The sequence below is a fragment of the Lepus europaeus genome, chromosome 6 (genome assembly GCF_033115175.1).
Source record: "Lepus europaeus isolate LE1 chromosome 6, mLepTim1.pri, whole genome shotgun sequence".
Lineage (NCBI taxonomy): Eukaryota > Metazoa > Chordata > Mammalia > Lagomorpha > Leporidae > Lepus > Lepus europaeus.
The window spans coordinates 98,609,749-98,616,749 of record NC_084832.1 but is presented as its reverse complement, the minus strand read 5'-3'; the positions used below and the strand labels follow the sequence as shown (position 1 = coordinate 98,616,749).

At 63.2% G+C, this 7,001-nt stretch overlaps 1 protein-coding gene across 2 annotated transcripts; it reads left to right on the top strand.

The window, feature by feature from the left end:
* Positions 1–623: 623 nt before the first annotated feature.
* PTMS (parathymosin) lies at positions 624–4,822 on the top strand. Of its 2 annotated transcripts, none has more exons than XM_062194706.1 (5): positions 624–999; positions 3,574–3,636; positions 3,807–3,885; positions 4,029–4,090; positions 4,263–4,822. In XM_062194706.1, exons 1-5 carry the CDS (start codon positions 955–957, stop codon positions 4,311–4,313), a joined length of 300 nt encoding a protein of 99 aa, XP_062050690.1. In that variant the 5' UTR covers positions 624–954; the 3' UTR covers positions 4,314–4,822. The 2 variants fall into 2 exon arrangements, with proteins under 2 accessions (XP_062050690.1, XP_062050689.1); XM_062194705.1 differs by having other exon boundaries at positions 629–999; positions 3,574–3,645.
* The last annotated feature ends 2,179 nt before the right edge of the window (positions 4,823–7,001 follow it).

Sequence of the window (7,001 nt, the reverse complement as noted above, 5' to 3'; positions counted from 1 at the left end):
GGGAAAGCAAGAGTCAAGGGGGAACCAAGCGGGGGTCCCGCGTGTCGGTCTCGGCAGCGGAGAGCCCGGCGGTGCCCCTGCTGCTCTGCCACCCCTTCCCCAGGCCCCCGAGCCTGTAGAGGGAGATGACAGCCGACAGCCAGCGTGGTGTGCTAGCAGCCCCGCAGCCCTCGGCCTCTCTCGTCGGCTTTGGCTTTCTCAGATACCTGCGCTGCCTCGCCATCTGCTACCCCACCCCGCCCCACGGGATCACAGTGTCAGGGCTTTTTCGGGGTTAGTAGGATCCTGGCCACCTCTCGAGTCCGCCCCCAGAAGACAGACTCGGCCTTCGCGAAGGCAGTAGGTTGGGATTTGGGAGAGGTGCCTCCCCGCAGGAACCCCACCCCTTCCCACCTCCTCGCCCCACTCCTCCCTCCGCGGCCGTCAGTCTCTCCATTCCCCCCTCCCGGGCTCGGCCCTGCCTCCCGCCCCTCGCTCTCCCTCCCCTCGCTTTCATCCTCCTATCCCCACCTCTCCAACCTCCTCTTTCATCCTCCTCCCCGCTCCCGCCTGCCCCACCCCTGGGAAGCCCCTCCCGTCGGGCAGCGCCGCCTTATAAGCGGGTTCCCTTCCCGGGGGCGGCAGCGGCTGGTCGGCGGCAGCTCTGCTGGTGCGGGGGCGGCAAGCGCAGGACCGAGCGACCGCGGCCAGAGCGCGCCGGCCACCGCCCGCACCGCCCTTCCGCCCGCCCTCCGGACGGCCGCAGCCCTGCGGGTCTCCGCTCCAGACCCACCTCCGCCCCACCCCGCGCGCCTCTGCCGCCTCTTCTAGAGACCCAGCTTGCCGAGCGGCCGCCTCTGCCGCCGCCGCCGCCGCCACCGCACCAGGTTCCGGCCGCGGCCACCCTCCGCCGTCCAGGGCCCCTCCGTCTCGGCCCCGGGACCCCGGCTTCCCGCCAGCCCCGGCCCCGGCACCATGTCGGAGAAGAGCGTGGAGGCAGCGGCCGAGTTGAGCGCCAAGGTACGGGCGGGAGCGGCTGCGGTCAGGACCCCGCGCGCCCCCTGCGGATGCGCGCCGGCCCCCGCCCCTCGCCGCCCCCGACGGCCCCGCACGGCCCTCGCGCCCGGGTCCCGGCGGACCCCAGGGCGCCCTCCCCCCAGCTCCGGGCCTGGCGCTGCCTACCCCGCTGTACGCGCCCGCGCCCTCTAGCGGCCCGCGCGCCGCGCCGCGCCCCCGGCCTCGCCAAAGCCGGCCCGCGCCCGGCGCTCGGAGCCCGCCGCCGTCCCCACCCCGCCCCGGCCCACTCGCGGCCGCCTGGTCTGCCCCTGCGGTTTCCCGTCGCAGCCCTCCGGGGCTCACTTTGCGGAGCCCCCTCCCCTCGACCTTTCCCCGTGTCTGCTTCCAATCTGACCTCCCCTTACCTGCGCCGGGCGGTTGGGGAATCCGAAGTGTACGCGGGACGCTCCCGGGAGGCGGCCGCTCTCGGCCCCTCCCCTCGAGGCCCGGCCGCCGCTGGCTTCCCTCCCCGGACGGCTGCCGCCTCTGTGTTCTTCCCTCCTTTCCGCCCTCTCCGCCACTGGCGTTCAGCTTTCTCTTCCTCGGCGCCCCCCTCCTCTATTAAAGAATCTTGAATCCCTAAAAACCTGCAGGAGGGCGGGAATCGCCTTCGCGAAGGCCGAGGCTCGGCATTGCGTGGCTTTGCCTGCAGCTGCCCTCGCCTCCCATCAGTTTCCTGGCCTCGTCCCTGTGCCCTTGCGTCTCTTCCAGCCTCCCTCTAATTTCCCTAAGGAACCTGCCCGGTGTCGCTTGGGGAAATTAATGCGGCCAGGGTTTGGGGGCTGGGAGCCCGCTCTCGCCGGGGAGGGGATGCTGGGGCCTGCCAGGGGAAAGCGGGGAGCCTGCAGGACGCACAAGACGTTGGGAGCTGGGCCGTGTGTGAGATCCCACGAAGTGTGCCAGTGTGGCCCCCGGTGGCATGTGACTTCGCCGTGTAGGTGTCTTTGTGTGTCTGAGATCCGGCGGCTGTGTGGGGCTTCCTGTGCCAGGTACATGTGTGCGGGTGGAGACCGAGCTGTTTTGGAGCCATGTCGCCGCTTTGTGGGTGCGAGTGGCAGTGGCTCAGCCAGGCTCCCGTGCCATCGCAGGAGTGGGTGCAGAATGCCCCTACGCGGGCCATGTGGCCACCCATGGCGGAGCGCTCCTCTCTGGCTGTGTTGGCTGGCATCGGTGTATGTCCCTGCATGGAGGCAGGGTAGCCACTTAGCACAGACTTAGGGCCCAGGTCACAGGCCCTCCTGGAAGAGGGATCATGGAAGGACAGTGACCAGAGGACAGGACAGGGGAGGGGGGCCCCGCCCCTCGGACTTTGCTCTCTGGTGTTCTGCCTCCCTCCATCAGCCCAGGGCCCTCAGGGCAAAGCTGACCAGCCCCTGGTTCTCCTGGCCCAGACTGTAGGGGAGAGCTTGGTAAAAATGCCATCCCGACCTTGTGGCAAAGAAATGGAGACAGCAAAGCAGCAGGAGGGAGAAGGGGGTTGGAGACCCTCCCCTCCTGCCCAGTTCCCTCTGCACCAGGCCCCTCTCCTATTCCCCGGTCCCGTTCTATATGGGTCATAGCCTCCCAGGGTGATCTGCTCACCCAGGAAACTTCATGCACATGGAGTCCATGAGCATCACTGTAGTGGAATGAGAACACATCACCAGATCAGATCACACAAGGACACCTACAGTGTCACCCAGTGCCTGCCAGAGGTGGGGTGGGGACAGGACTGGAATCTGAATTTGAAGTCTGGGTGGAGTTCAGAGGGGACTCTCCTGTGGCCAGCAGGAGCTGGCCTATCAGACTGGGACATCGCGGCTCTGCCCGCCAGGAGCCAGGGTGCAGGAGGCCTGGAGCCGTGTGCTGGGAAGCTGCCTAGACAGGCGCCACCTGCATCTGCGTGCATCTCCCACCTCATGCCCAGGCCTTGTTGCCCGCTACTCCCTTCCACTCTCTTCCATTCCACTTTACTCCTCTTCCCCCGCAGCAGTGCACGTGCCTGGGGAAGAGGACCGTCTGGGGTGGGGGTGGGAGGAAGTGAGAGGGGGGTGCTGGGAACGCGCTCGGGTGCTCTTGCTGTTCCTGTGGTGTTTGGCCAAGCGTGAGGCTCAGGGAGAAACAAAGGCATTATTAGAAGCTGAAGGGGAAGCTGGGAGGGATGCCCAGGAGACAGAGTGCTCAGGAAAAGGCTCCAGAGGTAGACAAAAGGCAGAGCTGGGTGGGCCTAGGAGGGACCCCGGGGAGGGGGTGGGCACAGGGCCAGATGGAGGGACTCGTGTTGCCGAGCTGACCTCTAGGGCCAGTGAGGTTTGGAAGACCTCGATGGTGGTGGGAACCGACCTACTCCCCTTCGGTGGGGACTTGGGGAAGGAGGAATCCGTGCTCAGTCCCTTTGTGGCCCAGACATAAGGACCTTGGGACCCTTGTTCTGTCGCTCAGCTGTGCCCCTTCTCCGTGTCACTCTCCTAAGCTCACTGCACGGGGAGAACCAGGGTTGGAGGAGCTGAGGGCTGCAGGTCAGTTGTGGTGAGTGACAAGTGACATTTTCCCTTGCAGGACCTGAAGGAGAAGAAGGAGAAAGTGGAGGAGAAGGCCAGCCGGAAAGAGCGGAAGAAAGAGGTGGTTGAGGTGTGCTGGGGGCATCGGGCGGAAGCCACCTGTACACTCCCTGTCACCATCCTGCCAGTTGCTTTGGGGCGGGCGGTTCCTGCCTGTCCCTTGGTCCCTCCCAGGTCCTTGTTGTCGCCCTGTGGTGGTGGGTGACCCGGCCTCTGTTGTCTCTCCCCCAGGAGGAAGAGAACGGAGCTGAGGAGGAGGAAGAAGAGACTGCCGAGGACGGAGAGGAAGAGGATGAAGGAGAAGAAGAAGGTGGGGAGGGGCAGGGGAGGTCGGGCTCAGAGGCTCAGCAGTCAGGGTGGGTTTGCAGACCCGGAGCAGGGCTGAGGGTGACCGCAGGGGGTCCCCGCCGCAGCTGCCTGCCCTTCCCCATTGACCCATTTCTGGCTCCTCAGATGAGGAAGAAGAAGAGGAGGATGACGAAGGGCCCGCGCTGAAGAGAGCTGCCGAAGAGGAGGTTTGGGCTGGGCCGCGGGGACCAGAGGGGCTGTCAGGGATACAGCAGGGGCTGGGCGCCCTGTGGATGTGGGCGCAAAGCCTGTGGCGGCCCGGGTGGGGGCTGGCGCCAGAGCCAGGGGAGGCCCCCGTCCCACCTCGCAGCCACCCCAACGCTCTTTCCTCCCCCACAGGATGAAGCGGATCCCAAGCGGCAGAAGACAGAAAACGGGGCGTCGGCATGAGCCCCCTGCCAGCGGCTGGGGCCAGAGGCCCTGGGGGCCCGGAAGGGGCTGGGGACAGACAAGTGCAGCCACTTCACCTGGCTCCCTGCCCTGGGCCCTGCGCCAGAGCTGCCACCCTCTTCCTTCTCCCTGGCTTTCTCATTTCCCCTCCTCCAGTCACTGCCCCCTGCACCCTCACTCTGCCGTTGTTGCCACCTGACCTGCTCCGTCCATCTCAGTCCCCAGCCGGTCCCCAGTGCCCTGCACCTTTCTTTGCTCTCTTCCTCCCTGTCCCCCACCAGCCCCCGCCTCCCTCTGGTGGCCTCTCCTACATAACCGCTGCACCCCCCAACCTCACACCCCACCCCGCCCCTCTCCTGCCTGATCCTTGGCTCCCCGTCAGATCCCCTCTTCTCAGACAGCGCCAGGCCGGGGTGGGGCCGGGGTTTGGGGCCGAGCCCCACAGCTGCCCCCCTCCCCTCCCCTTTTTGTATAATTTAATAAAGAAATGGTCGCGCTTCTGTTTTTAATCTGTCTCCTGCTTTGCCGGGCTCCAGTCAGTGCAGGTCAGGGCAAGGGGAGGGGGAGGGGGAGACAGCAGGTGGCTGACCTCACAGGCTGCCAGGGCCCTTCTGTTAAAGAGAAGCTCTGGGCAGGAGTTTGGCACAGTGGTGACGTCGCCACCATTTGGGACTTTGGATCCAGCTTTCTGTTAGTGTGTGTCCTGGGAGGCAGCAGGTGACGGTTCAAATACTTGGGTCCCTGCCACCCATGTGGGAAACCCAGACTGAGTTCCAGGTTCCTGGCTGCAGCCTGGCCCAGCCCCGGCTCTTGAGGGCATTTAGGGAGTGAACCAGCTTACTCTGTTGTAAATTCGTAAATAGTTTTATAAAAAAACAATACTCCTACCACCCATGACTCAAGAAGACAAGATCAGCCCTCGAGGGCGGCCCATGAGCCAGCCCTTCTTCTGAGAGCAGACATGTCCTGTTTTGGATTCTTGGGGATGCTTTTCCCCAGCGATACCAGACATTGCTGAGCCCAGTGGAAAGCTACCAGCTGTGTTGTGCTGAACCAGGCAAATATTAACAGCCCCAGATACAGGAAGTCCCGCCCCTGGAGTGGGAGAGGGCAGCTGGGCCTGGGTGTGAACCCCCTAGGATCTGGAGTACAAGCTGCCTCTGCCTGGTGTGCAGGTCAGGCAGGGCTTCTGGTGGTTCCCAGGCCTGCTGTTCTTGGCAGCTGCCCTCACCTCACCCAGTTTGGCTCCTTGGGCTGGGCTTGGGTGGAGAGCCGGAGCTGTCTGTCTCAGGCTTCCCTCCCTAGTCCCTCCCTCTCCCTCCATCCCCCTTGCTATCTTGGCACAGTGGGGAGAGAGGTTGACTCATGGGCGATACCATTCTCCCCAGATGTCACCTGTTAAGTGAGGGGCAGGCCCACACAGCACTCACAGCTTACGCCTTCCTAGTCCCCAGCAGGTTACTTAACTGCTCTGAGCCTCAGTTTCTTCATCTATACAATGGGCAAGGAGGATATGCGATTTCATGAATTAAAGTGAGATGTCCCAATGTAGTACCTAGCACAAAATGAAGGTTCAACACACTAGTGAATCTCACCAGCCCAGTTACACCTCTCCCCAGGCCTACCGTCTTTCAAAAAAGATTGATTTATTTATTTGAAAAGCAGAGTGATAGACATGGTCCAGCCGCTGGTTCACTCCTTAAATGCCCACAAAAGCCAAGGGCAAGGCCAGCCCGAAGCCAGGAGTCAACAACTCCAACTGGATCTCATGTGGGCTCTAGGAACACAAGTACTTGGACCACCATACACTGCCTCTCCTTTGCACTAGCAGGAAGCTGGATCTGAAGCCTGGAGTAGTGGGACTTGAACCGGCACTCTGATGTGGGATGTGGGCATCCTAAGGAATGGTTTAATCCATTGTGCCACTCATTTGCCCAGACTTACCTTTAAAAAATAAAATGTTTGAGAGAGACACAGAGGTCTTCGATCAGCTGGTTCACTCCCCCAAATGCCTGCAATTGAGCCAAGCTAAAGCCACGAGCCTGGAACTCATCCAGGTCTCCCACATGGGTGCCAGGGACCCAGCTTCTTGAGCTATCAGTGCTGCCTCCCAGGGTGCACATTAGCAGGAAACTAGAAACAGGAGCAGAGCGGGGACTCCAACCCAGGCACTCCGACACGGGATGCAGGCACCCCAAGTGGCGTCTTAACCGACCATTGTTTAGGGTGCAGTAAAGCTTCGGTCCACCTTGGTCCCAGGAGCCCCTGGGGATGGGTGGGGATGATGAAGGTCTGGGAGGTTAAGGGAACAAAGGGGGAGATGAGTACCAAGGATGGAGACTGAGCAGCAGGCCTGAATGCTGGGGCTGGGAAGCCACGCAGGGATGGCGAGTGGGCAGTTCAGGCAGAAATGCGTGGCAAGGAAGCCTACAAGGCCTCTGGGAATGGGCAGAGTGGGTGGGGGAGGGGAGGGGAGGGGGCAGTGGGGAGACCCGGGGCTGAGGAAGTAAACAAGGGGAGCGAGGCCACAGGGGTGGAGGGTGATGCTGCTGGGAATCAACCCCCTCAGACTTTCCACTGCGAAGCGAAACCGTGAGCCCTGGGGTGTGGGGGGCGGGCAACACCGGGGAGGGGAAGTGGGGAAGGTGAAGGGAAGGCAGGAGGACATGGGCAAGGGCCCTGGGTGCA

Coding starts and splice junctions, on each gene's coding strand:
- PTMS (XM_062194705.1), top strand. CDS start 955: ATGTCGGAGAAGAGCGTGGAGGCAGCGGCCGAGTTGAGCGCCAAG. Junction 3,646..3,806: donor GGAAGAAAGAGGTGGTTGAG/GTGTGCTGGGGG, acceptor TCTCTCCCCCAG/GAGGAAGAGAACGGAGCTGA. Junction 3,886..4,028: donor GGATGAAGGAGAAGAAGAAG/GTGGGGAGGGGC, acceptor CTGGCTCCTCAG/ATGAGGAAGAAGAAGAGGAG.